Here is a 19,643-nt window from a genome sequence, read left to right on the forward strand (position 1 = left end):
TCCCCAGCATTGGGCAGGCAGGGAGGCCAGTGTTTCTTTTCCCTGCGGGTGTGGCTGTGACTCAGGAAAGTGTCACCAGCAGGCTCTCTTGGGATCTCAGGTCTTTTTCGATACCTCAGCACCCTTGAGGTATTGATGAGGAAGGGAAGGGTGTTTCCTCAGGGAGGTAGTGGCAGAGGTTCTAGGCTCTTCTACCTGATGGTAGCAGATTCAGGGGAAGGCTTATGCTCCGGCTGCATTTTCTCACCTGAGAGGGGAGGCCTGCACTGTGGTCAGCTCCGAGCCTACCCATCCCAGGTAGCAAATGGATCATTCTGGTAAATGGGTGAAGGGAGTTTTGACCACACACATCATGCACCCACTGTCAAAAACCAAGTTAGATTACAGAAAGTAGACTGCATATGGAAAGGACTGAACTTGATTTAGTCTTCCTCTGAGGTTCAGGAAACAAAGTCTTGGGGGTTCCCTGATGGTCTAGTGGCTAGGAATTGGCACTTTCACTGCTGGGGCCTGGGTTCGATCCCTGGTCGGGGTACTAAGATCCCACAAACTGCGCAGTGTGGCCAAAATTAAAAAAAAAAAAAAGGAAAAAGAAAAGTCTTGGAAAGTTGATAATCATAAATGCCGATTTTCATCGTGTCCTTTTGTTGGTGCAGAAGGGATTGAGCTGGGTTGGATCTATAATGGCCCCAGCCTCCCAGGACCACCTTGATTAGGTCTCCAGGTGATTCTTACCCTCAGGAAGTTTGGGAAAGCTTTTACATTTGAGTTTGGGGGACTCTGACTTAAATATTAACTATACTTTTGGACAAAGAGAAACATTGGAATGTGCTATCCAGTGAGTCCACTAGGCCTTTGATACGCTGTGAAACAACTGCTTTTGCTTACCCCACTTACCTGGAAAATGCCTTTGGAATAGTTGAGTTCCTCTGGCCCCTGACTGGGCAGTGGTCTGATCATGTAACCAGGAGTCGTCCACTGGGGCAGGGGGCAGGTGAGTCAGCCAAGCCATCATCTTCCTTTTTTCTAAATGATACTGAGTGTTTCCTACGCCTTTATCTCTTGTTCTCTCCTTCCTTCCTACCCCTCCTGCAGGCACGAGAAGAAGAACACGCGTTCGTTCTTCAGAAGGACCCAGATCTCTTTCAGTGAGGCCTTCAGCTTATGGCAGATCAACCTTCATGAACTCATCCTGCGTGTGAAGGGGCTGAGGCTGGCTGGCTGGGTCTTGGGCCTGCTCTGCTGGCTGTTGCCTGCTCCACACTGAGTGGACGTGCTGTCCCCTTCCCTGTGTGACCCTGTGGTGGCCAAGGGGTCTTTTCACTCCTCACTCTTCTATCATACCTCCGCCCGCTTGCCCCGTCTCTGCCAGCTGGTGGCCTGGAGCCCCACGGTCCCTGTGGGTGGCACCCTTATGCTCCACCCCTGGAGTTCCTCACCCTCGGGGCCCTCGTCTTGGGGCCCCAGGCCGTGCCCTGTGATGGGTTTCTCTCCGTATCCAGGGCGAAGGCACGGCAGTCTGCTCTCCTGCTCCCTGTGGGCGCCATTGGGTTGGATCCCTCCCCCCGGCCCCTGTCCCCCACTTCCATGAACGCTTCCTGTTGTCAGGATGGACCATGAATCCACTGAGGGCACCTTTAACTCATAGGAAGTTTGGTTTTGCTGGAGAGGAGCGTGGCCTCTGCACGGCTAGAGAACAGTTCCCTCTCCTTGCGCAGAGGTGCCGACCTTAGCGAGGCGGCTTGGCCCCTGAGCCGGGCTCTCATGCCGCTGTGAGTTCACCGCTGTCGTGGTGACCCCTTTGGTGTTCTGTGTACTGTGATTCAATAAAAACCTCTTCAGGGCTGCAGGGCAGACTTTGGTCAGTGGGATTTTTATTCCAGGTGGGGAGTGAGTCCGCTTTGGCCACTAGGTAGGAGTGGACCTGAATGCCACATGCCATTGTGATCTGCGTGGCCTCTTGTCCCTGAAATCCTTCCAGCCTTTCACTGCACGGCAGCTTCCTGCTTCTTGTGTGTTTCTCTCACTTTCTAAGACAGATCCTGGTTGGAGTTGCTTGGAAGCCAAAGGCCAGGGACTCAGAGGCTCAGCTGAAACCTCCGACTCTGGTTCCCCCAAGTTCTCACCTCGTTCCCTGTGACCTGGCACCTGCCTTGTTCTACTGATTGGCTCCTGACTTAGCCCTTGGATTCACCTCTTGATACCCCCAGTCCTGGAGACTGTCGTCTGATCCGCGGGCACCCGTGTCTGGGCTTCCACTCTGAAACCTGCTTGTCACCCGTCTGGACTCTGCTTCTACCTTATTGCCTGCTGCCCGCCTGCCCCTCCCCCCACTCGATCACCTGCTCCTGTTTTGGGGACACCCGCAATCTCTTGCTCTAACTCCTGTGTCTGTGTGGTCTCCAGGTCCCCAAGCTCTCACTGAGCACCAGGCTCACGGACAGTCATTGTGTTTGAATCTCTCTCTGCTTACTTCACCCCATTCATCAGGGCGGAAAAAACCCCAAATCTGAGTCTCATTTTCTGTCCTCTGTATTCATAATACAACAAGTAGATTTTTCACTGCCCAGAGGTGATTCACCATCCCTTTACTGCCTGAGAGAACTAACTGTTCTTAGTGACCAGTTAGATGCGCCCAGGGACCTGAGAGAATAATTTGCGAGATCTGTTATGAATCATGAGGGTGTGTGCTGCATATTATATTTGATGGTGTCTTTTATAGCCACTGAAGTAAATATAAACGTCCTTTTGTTCAAGGTAATGGTTACTTGCTTTTCACTTTTGGTTTAATGGTTGGCTTCCTGGTGCTTAGGATCTAAAACGTCAGCGTGTTGCCAGAGCCGTTATCCAGAGAGAGCTGAGAGGCTGGGAGAGTTTGGGGTAGAGGGCAGTTTGAAAATAGGAGGGGTCGATGTTTACTGAGTGCCTTCCATGTGTGAGAGAACATGCTAGGCTCTTTGTAAAGAAGTTGCATCACTGATTTGCCTCATCAGCTCTATGAGGGTGAGGAGTCCTTAGTCCCATCTCACAGACATGGGAACTGAGGCTCAGAGAGGTTTAGTAATTTGCTTGAAGTCACACAGCTGCTGAATGATGGGCCCTGCTTTGCTTTTTATTTCACAGTGCTGGAGAAATGGGTTACGCCTGCTCCTCGGGCGGTCATATGTGCCTGAATTGTGACTCTAACACCCTGACTTCAGAGAAAGTTGGATTTTCAGTGGAGGTGGGGGAATGGATGGGTAGAGGAGACAAAAAGTCCTGGAAAATGCAGGCTGAGTCTTGCATGTTCCTCGGGCCTAAGAGAGAATGGAGCTGGACCACGGTGATACTGCAGTGCAGTTCTGATGCTGAGCACCTGGCGTTAGTATAGACTCAGTTCCCATAAGACGGCCCTCACTTCAGACACAAGTTGCAGGCTTGGGGGCCCCCAGGCCATCTGCACTTTTGAGCAACTGACTACAAATTTGGGGGTTCCCGTACCCCTCAGATTTGATAATTTGCTGGATGACTCACAGAACTCAGGAAAGCACTACATTTGTGGCCAGACAAATGAAGAGACACATAGGGTGAGGTCTAGGAGGGTCCTGGATGCAGAGCTTCTGGGCTCTTGCTGTGGAAGGAACCTCTTGGCCTAGAAATATGTTCACTGAGCTTCAGTGTCCAGCGTTTTTATCAGGGTTTCATGATAGATGCACAATTGATTGACTCATTCATCGCATGATTGAACACTATCTCCAGCCCCTCTTCCCTCCCTGGAGAAGGTGGGGCACTGTCGCCCCCATCCTGAGTCATTTAGCATAAACTCAGGTGTGATCCAGGGGGCATACCATGAATAGCAAAGATACTCCCATCACTAAGAAAGTCCAGGGACTGAGAGCTCACCTCCCAGGAGCAGACAGAGGGACAAAGACCAGACAGATTCTTCATTGTATAGCAATCACCCCAGCGTCTTCTCATCCTGTGTACTTGGCCTGAGGTGCGGCTTCATCGACTGACTGCTGGTCTGTGCCAGCTACCCCACGGGGTGGAGCCATCTCTGCAGGGAGAGACATAGGAGGCTCTCACACTCTCTATTCTGCAGTTCAGAGAGCGCGCATGTGAGTTCAGTGCGGGACCTTTGCCCTGCTCCCTTCTCTGTCCTCTGTCCTGTGGAACTTGCCGTACATTGATTTGGGTTTGGTGCTTCCAGTAAAACCCTGTGACTTTCTTCTCCCAGCAATGACAATGCGTCAGGAAGTCAGCACCAGCTTACTTTGAAGAGTGCTTTCTCTTTTAACCCTCAGATCCTTATTCAGTTTAGGCGTTGGCTTCTTTGATTTGGGCAACTTGGCTATAGTTCTCCTTCCCTCTTCTTGTTCGTCCACCTGAGGAGAATTCCAATTTGATGGCCCATTTGGCCTCTCAAATATGTGCCCAGCTCATAGGAAGTGCACATGTCCTGGTCTGTAGTAAGTGCTCAATAAACACACAAATATTTAGACTCAGAATACTTTGCTATTTTCAGAGATGTTGTAATCTTTGTATGTATGTATGTATGTATGTTTTAAGCTCTTTATTGGAATATAATTGCTTTACACTGTTGTGCTAGTTTTTGCTGTACAACGAAGTGAATCAGCTGTATTTATACATATAGCCCCATATCCCGCCCCTCCTGCGACTCCCTCCCACCCTCTCTATCCCAGCCCTCTAAGTCATCCCCCATCATCGAGTTGATCTCCCTGTGAAGACTTTGTATTTAAAAAGAAGCTGCCCACGCCACTCTCCCTGCACCAGGGACGCTGCCTTGTTTGATTATCAGGTTCATTTCCGCAGTGCTCTGAGCCCACTGCTGGGATCAGGGATGCTCCCTCTCAGCATGATGGGCTGCCAGGGCTTCCCCCCACCCCCCATCACAGCTGTGGGGCTCTGAGAATGCTGACTTCTCATACAGCTCAGAAAACGAATGTGGCTCCGCAAGGCACACATCCTCAGGGGCAGCACCTGGGAGGTTTGGAATTACCCTCGGTGTAAGCACATGTGTGAAGGCTGGGACGCAGCCTTGCAGAGGGACACTTGGGGGCTTCAGTGGTCTCAGAGTGTGGCCAGGCTGGGAACTGGTGACTGGGCAAGATCTCAATAGACAGGAGGATCAAAGTCGCAGAGAGTTCTGGCAGCCTGGCCTGCTGGGGGTGATATTTGCTAGGCTGAATTGGGGGCAGGGAACCCATATTTAATGAGGAGACCTGAATGCCAGAGGACCTGGTGCTACTGCTGTTTGTAACTGGCCAAGGGGGACTGGGGAGGCCCCATCTCCTAGCCTTAATTGCAAATATTTTGGTAAAAACCCATTTGTTCAGAAAAGCTTTGTTCTCACCTCCTTCCCTCCCTCCCTCCCTCCCTCCCTCCCTCCCTCCCTCCTTCCTTCCTGTGAAGTAAAGCCTATTATAAAGCTTCTCTCTGCTTTTCTAAAGGAAGGATGAGGTCAGCCCTCAGCAGAGTAAATATTAAACCTTGGTCTGTGATGTCCATTTTCCTGCAGCCTGTGCCTCCGGGCCCGGTTTACTTGACTTCTCTGGAGGCTGCCTCAGCCCCCGTCATTGGCTAGCTCCCCTCCCAACCAGGTCATTGTGCCCCTGGCCAGCACTGCTGGGAACAGAAAGCCTTTGGCTTAATAGTAGCAATGAGCCTCTGATATTTTTTCCTGTTTTTCTCTTTCCCATGTGCAAAGGGAAGCCCAGGCTGGTGAAGTGGTGAAGTGACGGGTATCAGTAGCCCCCCGACCCCTGACATTTCAGCTCCCATTTCCTCATCCCTTCTCCCTGAGCAGTGCTTTTCAAACTTCCCTGTGAAAACAAGTAACCTGGGGTCCTGTTAAAACGCAGATCCTGCTTCAGGGGGTCTGTGTGGGGCCTAAGATTCTGCATTTCTAACCAGCTCCCAGGAGATGCTGATGCTGCTGGTCTGAGGGCAACGCTTTGAGCTGCAAGGTCCTGATCAGTGGTTCTGGAGGTGTGGTCCTGGGACCGGCAACATTAGCATAACCCAGGAGCTGGTTAGAAACGCAAATCTCGGACCCCACTCCAGATCTGCTGAAGCAGAAAATGGGGTGGGACCCAGCAATCTGTTTTAATAAGCCCTCCAGGGAATTCTGATGCACAAGCTCACAGCTGAAATCTCTGGTCTGTGGTTCTCAACTCTGCCTGCACATGGGGGTCACTGGGAGAGCTCTGAATGCCCACAATTCTGATTAAATTGATGTGAATGAAGGCTAGGCATTTAAAACAGTTTTTAAAAACTTTTTATTTTGAAATAAATTTAGATTTACAGTAGGTTTGTAAAGATAGTACCCAGCGGGTCCTCACATACCCTTCACCTAGCTCTCCCTAATTTTAACACCTTACATAACCATGGTACCTTTATGAATGCTAAGAATTAACAATAGTACTATAGCATCAACTAAACTATTCTGACTTTACCTATTTCCCCACTAGTGTCCTCTCCGTGTCCCAGGATCCAGTCTAAGACACATTTATATCCAGTTGTCATGTCTCCTTAGTCCCTGTTCTAGGACAGCTCCTCAGACATGCCTTGTTTTTCATGACCTTGACACTTTGGAAGAGCACTGATCAGGTATTTGTAGATCATCTCTCAAATTTGGTTTGTCTGGTGTTTTCTTGTGATGAGAATGGGGTTATGGGTTTGAGGAAGAATACCACAGAAGAGGGGTGTCCCCTCATCATGCCATGGCAGGAGGGATGCACTGATTTTGTTCTTTAAAGCTCTCCAGCCAAGGCTGGGACCCAGTGTTAGGCTCACACCCCTTCCAGGTATCTTTTGGAGAAGGAAGAACTGCAGCTTATGAACGCCACAGGTGGGTGGTAGGCAGAGCCTCTTTGAGATTAAGGGAGGCCTGGCTATTTCCAAATTAAAGGTTCTCAGGAAACCAAGAAATGCAGATATACCAACACAAGGTAATACAAATGGCTGTGTAATTTTAATGTTTACATTTACCACACATTAACATTTTAAGCAAACACACAGATCTGTGACCAATGGATGTGACATCAGAAGCACGAGTACCAAGCCCCTTCTGCAAAAGGTAGGCCAGGCACTAGTGATTTTGTTTTCCAGGTGTATTTGCAGTTCTAGAAATAGAAATCACTAGTGGGAGGTTGGCAGGGAGCCCCTGGTCAGTCACCCCTGAGTGGTGGCCCTGCTGTCCTCTGCATCAGCCTGGCCTGGCAGCCACCTCCCAGTGCCCAGAGGGGAAATCAGAGTCTCAGTTGGGCTGGTGGCTGACTGTTTCAAGCCCATGACTGACTGCCCAGGCCATGAATGACGGAAGTGGTGGGTGACCCTTCCTCTGGGTGAGTAGTGATGCAGAGGGAAGGAGCACGAGCTGCAGGACTTTCCTCCCTGCAAGGTGACACTGGGTGGGACATGAAGTCCTTTCAGGTTGATGAATTGGGGACAGAGGTCAGAGGCCCTGCCCTCCTGCAGTTTCCAGGGCTGTGTGCAGGTGGGGGTCTTCCTCCCTGGCCCCTGGGTACTTGCTCCTTTTTTGTGCCAAATTTAAGCATATGCCTATCAGAGTATCTACAAACATCTGTTGACAATGGCTGCTACCATCACGGAGGTGAAGCCCTCCAGCCCAAGGGCCTGGGCTCCACAGTTGGCCTGAGTTCAAATCCTGTTTCCCTTGGTGTTCTGTATGATCTTGGGCAGACAACCCAACCTCTCTGGGCTGCAATTCCTAGATTTGAATAGTGGGGATAATAGTACCTACCTCACAGGGTCACTGGGAGTATGAAGTTAGATAATATATGCAAAGTACTTGCAGAAATGCTTAGAGAAGAGAAACCATATAGGTACTCAATAGATGTCACTTATTTTTATGATTAGCCCCCATGGCAGACCTTATTCCCAACCCCCTTTCTCAGCCCTGCCCTCTACTTGAGAGGCTGAAAAAGTGAAGTCTTTGTTTCACCTTCCCTTGGAGCTGGTGGTGGCACATGTCATGGCAGATGAAGAGGAATCTTTTGGAGGGATTCTGGGGAATTTTTTTTAGATATTGATAAGGGTGTGGTTTGTTAGTGTTGCCCCTTCGTCTTCATTCCAGCAGGGGAGACTGCTGTGTGGTTTGGATGTCTGGAACTTTAGTAGCCATTTTGTGATCTTGAGATGGTAAGCACAACATGAGTTTTTTTTTTTTTTTTTTTTTTTGGCTGTATTGGGTCTTTGTTGCAGCATGTGGACCTTCCTAGTTGTGGCTAGTGGGAGCTACTCTTTGTTGTGGTGTGCGGGCTTCTCATTGCAGTGGCCTCTTGTTGTGGAGCACAGGTTCCAGGTGCACGGACTTCAGTAGTTGCAGCATTCAAGCTCAGCAGTTGTGACACACAGGCTGTAGGGTACACAAGCTTCATAAGTTGTGGCTCTCAGGCTCTAGAGCACAGGCGTAGTAGTTGTGGTGCAGGGGCTTAGTTGCTCCGCGGTATGAGGGAATCTTCCAGGACCAGGGATCGAACCCATGTCCCCTGCATTGGTGGGCAGATTTTTAACCACTGCGCCACCAGGGAAGTCCCAACATGGTGTTTTATTTGGGCACATAGCAACCTCTGCTGGATGTTGGGCAGTACCCCTCACAGGCACATGACAACCCTATGAAGTCTAGGGACAACTGTTATCCCCTTTGTACAGGTGAGTAGCCTGAGGCACAGAGGCTTAAGTTGCTTGCTAGAGGCACACAAGCAGTGAATGGTGGAGCCAGGCTTTGAGCCGAGGTGGTCTTCAGCCAGAGCTTGGGCTCTCAACTCCTGATTTTCCATTTTCCTCTGCTGGAGTGGACTGCTTCCACCAAGCCTGCTAGAGTCTGGACCTGTCCTGCCTTTTCACAGCCTCCTCGGTCTGGAGCTAGTGGGTTCCTGCAGTGGTGGGCTTCTGTGCTTCCTGCAGTGGGTGCAGCTCGGCAATGGCACCCCAGGAGTAGTCATTTCTCTGCAGTGAGTGGGCCTCTATGGCCCAGAGCTCACCTAGCCAGCAAGGCCTCACAGCAAACCTCTTGAGGAGCTCTGATGCTGGAATGCACCCCTTTCTAGGGAAAACCTTGTGAAAGGAATTGACATCGGCAGAGATTCAATTTTGCCCCATGGTAAGTAGGAATATAGAGGAGGTTCTGCCTTTTTCACTTCTTCCTCTCCCCCTAAGTGTGCAGGGAAAAGTGACAAGAGTGCTGCAGGGGGGAGGGTCGGGGCTTCCTAGGTGGCGCGGTGGTTAAGAATCCACCTGCCAATGCAGAGGACACGGGTTCGAGCCCTACTCCAGGAAGATCTCACATGCCGCGGAGCAACTAAGCTCGTGTGCCACAATTATTGAGCCTGCGCTTTAGAGCCCGTGAGCCACATCTATAGAGCCCATTTGCTGCAACTACTGAAGCCCACATGCCTAGAGCTCGTGCTCCGCAACAAGAGAAGCCACGGCAATTAGGAGCCCGTGCACCACAATGAAGAGTAGCCCCCATTCACCACAACTAAAAAAAGAAAGCTCGTGCACAGCAAAAAAGACTCAACACAGCCAATTAAAGAAATAAATAAATAAATAAATAAATTTATATAAAAAAAGAAAGACTGCCAGGGGATTTACAAGAGAAACCATAAACATTCAGGACATTATAATGAGCTGATCAGAAGTGAGTTCTGACTTGTGACAGTTTATGTCCATAATAATCAGATGGTATAATGTGTCCAGAATAGGCTCTGATCTTTTTCCTACCTTTGTCCTGGACCATAATCTCTGAACAGGGGCCAGTGTTGCCTACATTGAGCCAGGCAGCTGGAGGTCAGGCCCATCATCCTAATTCTGCTGCCACTGGTCAGGTTGTTTTGGTCTCTGAGCCTCTGGCTTCCCACACTGTGAAATGGGGTGGTTTTCCATAGGTTGCCCTTCTTGGAGGGCTGTGATGAATGTGAATAGATACTGCCAGTGAAAGTAACATGGAAAAGCAACACTAAGAAACTAACAGATACACAGCGTGCAAGTGAACAGTTTATCTACCCAGCATCCCTTGCAGCTTTAACAGAACTCCCTTCTCCTGCAGTGACACACATTCCTGCAAGGATGCTGATCCAGCATCTCCTACAAGCCATGGGGATTAGACAGTAGGCCATCTCTCTGGCTACAGACATTGGTTCCAGTATGGGCTCATGAATCCGAGGGCATTCCTGTGACTTTCAGCTGAGACTATGGAGAATGACTGTCTTTCCACTGGTTGCTAAGCTCCAGTGGCTATCTTTCCTGCCTCTCTTTTGAATTCCTAGATCCAGCCATTCCTGCAGGCCAGATCCACCCTTGGTTTTTCAATTAAATGAGCCAATAGATCTGCCTCTCCCTTTTTGTGTGTTGCTTTAAATTGGGTGTCTGCATTTTAGCCAAAAGTGCCCTTATCATTGCAGCCATTATCTTTAAGGGGACCCACGTTTGGAAGATGTGGAGAACCCAGGAGAAGTCTAGAAGAGAATAATAGAGAGGTCTACAGGGATAGAAAATAAAGAGACGATTATAGATTGGACACTCTCCAGAGAGCTGAGCAAGAGAAAACAGAGTTAAATTATAGTAAGTTCTTCTTGTTATTGCTGTTGTTGAGAAAATGAGAGTCAGGGCTGCTGATTGGTTAGTTCATATGTCGTTTTCTGGTCAAAACCAACACAAAGGCCATGCCGTTCTGGCTGCATACAGTTGTATGGATACACACATGGCTGTTTCTGGATGATCCATGGGGTATTTAGAAACTGGCGATTTGGCTGAAATAGGCTTAATTTCTGTTATCGATTCTGCTAGTTGCTGTCCACACAGGTTACCCCCAGAGAGCTGGCAGGAGCTCTTTCTTTAATCACAGTTTTAGTTTGAAAGAGACATCTTGGGAGAATTTAAGATAAAGACAGTCTCATGTAGGTGTTCTGCATTGGCCTGAGAGCTGAGCTGGCCTGTTCACAGAGCCCATGTTTAACCAGGGACAAGTTTGGGAACTGGACTGTGTATGTAGAAGCTTCTCTCTCTTCTGCTTTTCCTATTTCACATGTCAGGTTGAGTGAGATGAGAGCTCACGTGAAGGTTGTCACCCCTCTCTGCCTGCCTGGATTGTGAGATTCCTAAACAGGCTGATCTTGATATTTTATAGACAACAGGCTCACCCCATCTCCATGGTCTTGCTCTGGGTGTTCACTGTGCCCTTCTCAGCTTTTCCTTACATCCAAGCCCTCTGCTTTTCATAGTCTTGACAGCTCTCAAGTCCTGCCTTCTGTAGGGAGCATCCCAGGACCACTGCTCTTGTTGAGCTGCCTCCTCCTCCTCCCAGTTCTCTGGATACTCTCTCCACTCCCACCATCCACACTCGACTGTCTGCCTGCCCTATGCAGTCCTCGGAGGGTAAGGACCACTTCTCTGTCTCTTGCAGGCTCTTTTTTGTTTGTTTTAAAGTTTCTATGTTTTTAAATTTTTATCTATCTATCTATCTATCTATCTATCTATCTATCTATCTATCTATCTTTGGCTGCATTGGGTCTTCGTTGCTGCGTGTGGGCTTTCTCTAGTTGTGGTGAGCAGAGGCTACTCTTTGTTGCAGTGCGCGGGCTTCTTACCGTGTTGGCTTTTCTTGTTGCCGAGCATGGGCTCTAGGCATGCAAGCTTCAGTAGTTGTGGCTCATGGGCTCAGTAGTTGTGGCTTATGAGCTCTAGAGCGCAGGCTCAGTTGTTGTGGCGCACGGGTTTAGTTGCTCCATGGCACATGGGATCTTCCCAGACCAGGGCTCGAACCTGTGTCCCCTGCATTGGCAGGTAGATTCTTAACCACTGTGCCACCAGGGAAGTCCTTGCATGCTCTTTAACACCAGGACGATGGAGGCCGTAGTAGGCCTTTTATTGGTCACCACCCTCGTGGCCACTCACGCATGCCTCAATCCGTGGGTGTCACATGCATTCCTTCAATGCTCTTTTATTGGGGAGGGGAGTGGAGAGACAAGATGAATCAGACATGATGCTTGCCTTTAAGGTACTGGGGAATCTTTCACAAGGACAGCTGGCTTTGGGTAAGGAGAGAGGCTTCTGCTGGTGGGGGCAGTGGTGAGCCGGGAGTCTGTGGTCCAGGAGGAAAGAAAAGGATTTAAACAACTCTTGGGGACCAGTGATGCCAGTCAGCAGGTGTTGCTGCCTGGAAGCAAGATTTGATGAGACCATCTCTGTATTTTTCTTTGGGGCCAGTATTTCCCCAAATTTCATTTTGACCAAGGGGTCTGCATTCACTGTCTAAGAATGGTGCCACCAACAGTCACCCAGGTCCAAAAGCTGGGAGTCAGCCTTTGAAGTCAGGGTCTTGACCTTCATAGAAATGGTCCATAAACTATACCATCTTGTATGTCTTGTATCCACCAACTCTCCTTTCCCTCTCTACCACCAACATCCTGGTTCAGATCTGGTCCCTTATCGGTCTCCTTGCCTCCCACCATGTCCCACCAAACTGGCTTTTGTTCAATTCACCTAAAGCCAACTTGCCTACAGTCACGTGGCCAAAAACCTGTTTGCCCAAGGATCAATTCTCCCAAAGACCAGTTTACCTCAAATTAAGTATTCTTGAATGTTTTCAGATCCATTTAACCTCCCTATTATTTCTTGCCTTTTTTTTTTCACTTTAAAGATTTTTAAAACCAATTCAAGCAAGGGTATTTGACTTAATTTTGTATTTCTAATGAGTATTTATTAAACTGGCAGCTTTTTGAATGATTATTTTGTATTCCTATGGACGTCTTTTTCTAGATTACCTACTTTCATTAGCTTTAAAGATAACCAATATTTAGCCATTTTTTCCTAAAGACAGTTTCCTTAAAATATAGCTGTCCTAGCAAAAGAAAAATAAAAATTCAAGGCACTAATTACAATCAATTGCTGTGCACTGTGTCATCCTGATCCCTTAACTAAGGGTACATCAATTTCAGATGGAAAATGGCGAGTATTAATGTTGAGTTTTGTGTGGTGCATACTATTTTATGAATTAGAGACCTTGGAAAGGATGATTCTTATTTGCAATATGACAGGTTTGCTACATCTCCCCACTGCCAATGACTGGTACATAGTATATGCTCAACTCACATGTCCTGAGTGAATGAGTGAGATTCTGAGATGAGAGTCTAGTACTACCGCTTGCAATTTATCTCACGAGTGAACTGTGTCAACCATGAGGAAGGAGATGTTTCCCTCAAATTTTAAACAGAGAAGCCGCTGGCAAAACTAATGAGCTTTTGACCTAGGAAAATAGATTGGATTTGTTTACGGTTCTGAGACAGACATAGCAAACACATGGCCCTGACCGTGGCCAATGCAAACTCCACAAATTGATCATTGCAACTTCTCAAGTTGAACTGGGATGTGCCTCCCGATTCCTTCTTAACACAGCACACACGTCAGTTGCTCCTGATTGAGCAGTGTTGGCGTGTAATGCCCAGTTGATGTTTTGGGACTCAAAGTGGGATCCTTTCTTTACCTGCCATAGTTTCAGAGCTCTCATAAATGAAGACAGAAGGACCATCAAGTTAACTTCTCCACAAGACAGAACGTTCCTAGCTTTCTGGTGGTGGGGAGACATCATTTGGGCAGATTAATTTAAAGGTGTTGAGATGTCATTCCCTAACTTAGAGGACTTTATGCAAAACTGTATGGCTGTGTTTTCTTTTCCAGGGACTTTGATCTTCTTGGGGGTGTGGGGAGTGATCCTGAATCTGTGCATGGGAACGAAAGGAGTTCCAGCCAAGAACCTGATCTCCTCCTGCGCTGTTCAGCTTGGAAGCTACAGTGTGGAGGTAGGAGGGATCCTGGAGTGGGAGTCCACAGACTGGTGGTTGCTGACCAGCTGGTCACTTAGGGCAAATCTTTTCCTCCCCAACCCTATGATTTCTTACCTGCACATTAAGGAGACTGGGTTAAATGAGCGATTCTCCATGGGGGTACTACTACCCCCAGGCCCTTTCTGGAAATGTGTGGGGACATATTTGTTTATCATAATGACAAGGGGATTGCTACTGGCACCAGTCGGGTGGGGTCAGGGACGCTAGACATCTTCCTGTGGGCAGGGTGGCTTTACCCAACAAAGAATAGTCCTGTGACCACTATGGTGTCCAGATGTCCCACAGGATATTCATGTGCTAAAAATCCCAACTGAATTGAATCTACAACCTAACTTTGTTTTCCATATGGAGGCAAAACTTTTTTTTTTTCATGATATTAACATCTGTTGAATTTTCCAGGAATGCAGTTACCATGAGAATTGAGGGATGAGTTTTCCTTTAGGAACTATTGGTCACTGCTTTGGAAAAGCACATAACTGATGGCAATGCAGAGCCTGCATCTGTATGGCCAGTGTACCTGCATTAGTCTGACTTTCGAAAATTATGCAAGTAGGTTGATTTTTTTTTTCTTTCAATCTTTATTGGAGTATAATAGCTTTACACTGTTGTGCCAGTTTCCGCTGTACAACAAAGTGAATCAGTTGTATTTATACATATATCCCCTTATTCCCTCCCTCTTGAGCCTCCCTCCTACCATCCCTATCCCGCCCCTCTAGGTCATCACCCATCATCGAGTTGATCTTCCCGTGTTATGCAGTTGCTTCCCACTAGCCATCTATTTTACATTTGGTAGTGTATATATGTCAGTGCTACTCTCTCACTTTGTCCCAGCCTCTCCTTACCCCCCGCCTCATGTCCTCAAGTCTGTTCTATGTAGATTGGTTTTATATATACATAGATGGATAGTTTCTATGGATTTTGTTTCAGGATGGTCAGCGGCATTCCAAAATATTTGTGGTAGAAAGGGTGCATTAGATCTGATTGGGCTCAAAAGCACTCTTCTAAAGATCCTCAAAGAGCTTTTTTAGCTCTAACATCCTCTGAGTGCTAGAGTTGAGAGGAGACTCACTTGGCATGAATAATGAAAAACATGCAGCAGTAGAAATGGATCAAGGCAAGGATTAACATCCCCAAGTTGAGCAGGGTCTACTGCTGAGAGTGCCCACTGCTGCATAACCCTGGTACCAGGGGGAAAGTCCTTGATTTTGGACTCTGTGTCCAAATGGATTCAGGATCAGAATGCCCTAGTTGCGTACACAGTCACGTGGATCTTTTATTGTCAGCAAGGGGTCTGACCCCATAGGCAAGAGGAGGTAAGCTTCCCCATCGTGCGTGGAAGCTTACCTCCTCTCCTTCTATCTGTAATTCTTCCTCATGCCTGTTTCTCATGATGCAATTTTAGTAGAATTAAACTTGAACAGCCCAAAATTATATAATTAATTACATTCAGCTTCAATTACAATCACTAATTGACCCGAGCCTGCTAGCACAACACTTTCATTATTTGGCACACAATTATTGAGTGCCTACTTTGTGCTGGGAATATAGTAGGAAATGGTCAATTTTTCCTAAGGAGGGGGGTTAGAGTTGTTAAGACAGACCTCCCAGGGACAAGGGGTAGAGGCCAAGGCTTTCCTGGGGAAGTGGCAGGTGGGTATGTCCCACTGGCCTTCCAGTTCACTTATGAATGTTCATATGCTAAAGATCTCACGAGGGCCATGCTGGGATCCGGCAGGCTGGTTTTGACATCAGATGTCGCACATTCTACTCTAGGTCTCTCTGGTTTTCTTTTCTTTTTTTTTTTTTCCACTTTAAGAAATTTTATTGAGATACAGTTGACTTACAATACACTGCATATATTTAAAGTATACAATTTGATATTTTTTTTCTCATTAGTAATGTATATATGGCAATCCCAATCTCCCAGTTCGTCCCCTCCCAACTCCCCCCCGTTCCCCACTTGGAGTCCATATGTTTGTTCTCTACATCTGTGTCTCTGTTTCTGCCCTTGATCCACTTTAATGAAATGTTGAATACATAGCAGAGAAGCTATCCATTGTTTTTCAGAGGTGAGAGTTCATTTAAATTGAGTGGTATATCCTGAAATTTCTAGTGACAGTTTCAGTACATTCTTGTACCTATGTGTTTTCTTTCTTTTTTTTTTAACTTTTATTTTTTTATTTTTTACAATAAACTGCATATATTTAGAGTGTACAATTTGGTATCCCAATCTCCCAGTTCATTCCCCCATAACCCTCCCCGCTTTCCCCACTTGGTGTCCATATGTTTGTTCTCTACATCTGTGTCTCTATTTCTGCCTTCCAAACCGGTTGATTTCTACCATTTTTCTATAGTCCGCATATATGTGTCAATATACAATATTTGTTTTACTCTTTCTGACTCATGTCACTCTGTATGACAGTCTCTAGGTCCATCCATGTCTCTACAAATGTCCCAGTTTCATTGCTTTTTAAAGCTGAGTAATATTCCATTGTATGTATGTACCACATCTTCTTTATCCATTCATCTGTTGATGGACATTTAGGTTGCTTCCATGTCCTGGCTATTGTAAATAGTGCTGCAATGAACACTGGAGTGCATGTGTCTTTTTGAATTATGATTTTCTCTGGGTATATGCCCAGCAGTGGGATTGCTGGGTCATATGATAGTTCTATTTTTAGTTTTTCAAGGAACCTCCATACTGTTTTCAATAGTAGCTGTATCAATTTACAGTCCCGCCAGCAGTGCAAGAGCCTTCCCTTTCCTCCACACGCTCTCCAGCATTTACTGTTTGTAGATTTTCTGATGATGCCCATTCTAACCGGTGTGAGGTGATACCTCATTGTTGTTTTGATTTGCATTTCTCTAATAATTAGTGATGTTGAGCAGCTTTTCATGTGCCTCTTGGCCATCTGTATGTCTTCTTTGGAGAAATGCCTATTTAGGTCTTCTGCCCATTTTTTGATTGGGTTGTTTGTTTTTTGATATCGAGCTGGATGAACTGTTTATATATTTTGGAGATTAATCCTTAGTCTGTTGATTTGTTTGCAAATATTTTCTCCCATTCTGAGGGGTGTCTTTTCGTCTTGCTTATAGTTTCCTTTGCTGTGCGGAAGCTTTGAAGTTTCATTAGGTCCCACTTATTTATTTTTGCTTTTATTTCCATTACTCTAGGGGGTGGATCAAAAAAGATCTTGCTGTTATTTACATCGAAGAGTGTTCTTCCTCTGTTTTCCTCTAGGAGTTTTATAGTGTCTGGCCTTACATTTAGGTCTTTAATCCATTTGGAGTTTATTTTTGTTTATGATGTTAGGGAGTGTTCTAATTTCATTCTTTTACATATAGCTGTCCAGTTTTCCCAGCACCACTTATTGAAGAGGCTGCCTTTTCTCCATTGTATATCCTTGCCTCCTTTGTCATAGATTAGTTGACTGTAGTTTATCTCTGGGCTTTCAATCCTGTTCCATTGATCTATATTTCTGTTTTTGTGCCAGTACCACACTGTCTTGATCACTGTAGCCTTGTAGTATAGCCTGAAGTCGGGAAGCCTGATTCCACCAGCTCTGTCTTTCCTTCTCAAGATTGTTTTGACTATTGGGGGTCTTTTGCGTTTCCATACAAATTGTAAAATCTCTTGTTCTAGTTCTGTGAAAAATGCCATTGGTAATTTGACAGGGATTGTATTGAATCTGTAAATTGCTTTTGGTAACATAGTCATTTTCACAGTGTTGATTCTTCCAATCCAAGAACATGGTATGTCCCTCCATCTGTTTATGTCGTCTTTGATTTCTTTCATTAGTGTCTCATAGTTTTCTGAGTACAGTTCTTTTACCTCCTTGATCAGGTTTATTCCTAGGTATTTTATTCTTTTTGTTGCAATGGTGAATGGGATTATTTCCTTAATTTCTCTTTCTGATCTTTCATTGTTGGTGTATAGAAATGCAAGAGATTTCTGTGTGTTAATTTTGTATCCTGCAACTTTACCGAATTCATTGATTAGCTCAAGTAGTTTCCTGGTGGCATCTTTAGGATTTTCTATGTATAGTATCATGTCATCTGCAAACAGTGACAGTTTTACTTCTTTTCCAATTTGGATTCCTTTTATTTCTTTTTCTTCTCTGATTGCTGTGGCAAGGACTTCCAAAATGATGTTGAATAGTAGTGGCGAGAGTGGACATCCTTGTCTTGTTCCTGATCTTAGAGGGAATGCTTGCAGTTTTCCACCATTGAGAATGATGTTTGCTGTGGGTTTGTCATATATGGCCTTTATTATGTTGAGGTAGGTTCCCTCTATGCCCACCTTCTGGAGAGTTTTTATCCTAAATGGGTGTTGAATTTTGTCAACAGCTTTTTCTGCATCTATTGAGATGATCATGTGGTTTTTATCCTTCAATTTGTTCATATGGTGTATCACATTGATTGATTTGCGTATATTGAAGAATCCTTGCATTCCAGGGATAAACCCCACTTGATCCTGGTGTATGATCCTTTGAATGTGTTGTTGGATTCTGTTGGCTAGTATTTTGTTGAGGATTTTTGCATCTAAATTCATCAGTAATATCGGTCTGTAGTTTTCTTTTTTTGTAGTATCTTTGTCTGGTTTTGATATCAGGGTGATGGTGGCTTCATAAAATGAGTTTGGGAGTGTTCGTTCCTCTGCAATGTTTTGGAAGAGTTTGAGAAGGATGGGTGTTAGCTCTTCTCTAAATGTTTGATAAAATTCACCTGTGAAGCCATCTGGCCCTGGCCTTTTGTTTGTTGGGAGATTTTTAATCACAGTTTCAATTTACGCACTTGTGATTGGTCTGTTCATATTTTCTATGTCTTCCTGATTCAGTCTTGGAAGTTTATACCTTTCTTAGAATCTGTCCATTTCATCCAGGTTGTCCATTTTGTTGGCATATAGCTGCTTGTAGTAATCTCTTATGGTGCTTTTTATTTCTGTGGTGTCTGTTGTAACTTCTCCTGTTTCATTTCTAATTGTATTGATTTGAGTCCTCTCCCTCTTTTTTTTGATGAGTCTTGCTAGAGGTTTATCAATTTTATTTATCTTCTTGAAGAACCAGCTTTTAGTTTTATTGATTTTTGCTATTGTTTTCTTTGTTTCTATGTCATTTATTTCTGCTCTGATCTTTATGATTTCTCTCCGTCTACTAACTTTGGGTTTTGTTTGCTCTTCTTTCTCTAGTTTCTTTAGGTGTAAGGTTAGATTGTTTATTTGGGATTTTTCTTGTTTCTTGAGGTAGGATTGTATTGCTATAAACTTCCCTCTTAGAACTGCCTTTGCTGCATCCCATAGGTTTTGGGTCATTGTGTTTTCATTGTCATTTGTCTCTAGGTATTTTTTGATTTCCTCTTTGATTTCTTCAGTGATCTCTTGGTTATTTAGTAGTGTATTGTTTAGTCTCCATGTGTTTGTGTTTTTTACAGTTTTTTTTCTGTAATTGATTTCTAGTCTCATAGCATTGTGGTCAGAAAAGATGCTTGATATGATTTCAACTTTCTTGAATTGACCAAGGCTTGACTTATGACCCAAAATGTGATCTATCCTGGAGAATGTTCCATGTGCACTGGAGAAGAATGTGTAATCTTCTGTTTTTGGATGTAATGTCCTATAGATATCTATGAAATCAAGTTGATTTATTGTGTCATTTAAAGCTTGTGTTTCCTTATTAATTTTCTGTGTGGATAATCAGTCCATTGGTGTAAGTGGGGTGTTAAAGTCCCCCACTATGATTGTGTTACTGTCGATTTCCTCTTTCATAGTTGTTAGCA

The 19,643-nt window shown here is 45.7% G+C and overlaps 1 protein-coding gene across 7 annotated transcripts in view; it reads left to right on the forward strand.

Moving 5' to 3' along the window:
• Positions 1–4,589, forward strand: part of ADCK1 (aarF domain containing kinase 1) — a 114,396-nt gene extending 109,807 nt beyond the window's left edge. For all 7 annotated transcript variants that reach the window (XM_057731869.1, XM_057731867.1, XM_057731863.1 and 4 more), the window contains one exon: positions 1,096–4,589. In XM_057731869.1, the coding sequence (XP_057587852.1) occupies positions 1,096–1,267 (172 nt within the window). In that variant the 3' untranslated portion in view covers positions 1,268–4,589. The remainder of the gene's footprint in view (positions 1–1,095) is intronic.
• The last annotated feature ends 15,054 nt before the right edge of the window (positions 4,590–19,643 follow it).

The sequence above is a fragment of the Hippopotamus amphibius genome, chromosome 4 (assembly GCF_030028045.1).
Source record: "Hippopotamus amphibius kiboko isolate mHipAmp2 chromosome 4, mHipAmp2.hap2, whole genome shotgun sequence".
Classification (NCBI taxonomy): domain Eukaryota; kingdom Metazoa; phylum Chordata; class Mammalia; order Artiodactyla; family Hippopotamidae; genus Hippopotamus; species Hippopotamus amphibius.